General features: G+C 48.3%; 1 protein-coding gene across 1 annotated transcript; it reads left to right on the forward strand.

The window, feature by feature from the left end:
* On the forward strand, positions 1-323 carry CSUI_009911 (uncharacterized protein; the record flags this gene model as incomplete). The annotated part of the gene is made up of 1 exon (XM_068070020.1): positions 1-323. A coding segment is annotated over one exon (258 nt), but the record flags the coding sequence as incomplete, so codon positions are not given.
* Positions 324-333: the final 10 nt, after the last annotated feature.

Here is a 333-nt window from a genome sequence, read left to right on the forward strand (position 1 = left end):
CCCCCCCCCCCCCGGGGCGTTCCCTTTAAGATACCGTCCATCCTTATCTTCATCGTGTCTTCCAAGCAACTCCCTCCAGATACTTCAGTCCGTCTTTCTTCTTCAGTCCTTTTCTTCAGTGGACCGTCTGTTTTTTTTCTCGTCAAGTCTCCGTCAGATCGCTAAGCATCAAGAGCCAAATTCAAGAAAAAGCCAGGGAGGTCTTCTTTCTTTGATCGTATCCTTCTTACAGACACACCCCATTACTGAGTGCCCATGAGTGCAGTGGCTGTCCCGCGGGTTCTTCCCATTTAGTTGTCTTCTCTCTGTTCTCTTACTTTTCTGGACTTCTTT

This window comes from Cystoisospora suis (genome assembly GCF_002600585.1).
Source record: "Cystoisospora suis strain Wien I chromosome Unknown contig_6315, whole genome shotgun sequence".
Classification (NCBI taxonomy): Eukaryota; Apicomplexa; class Conoidasida; order Eucoccidiorida; family Sarcocystidae; genus Cystoisospora; species Cystoisospora suis.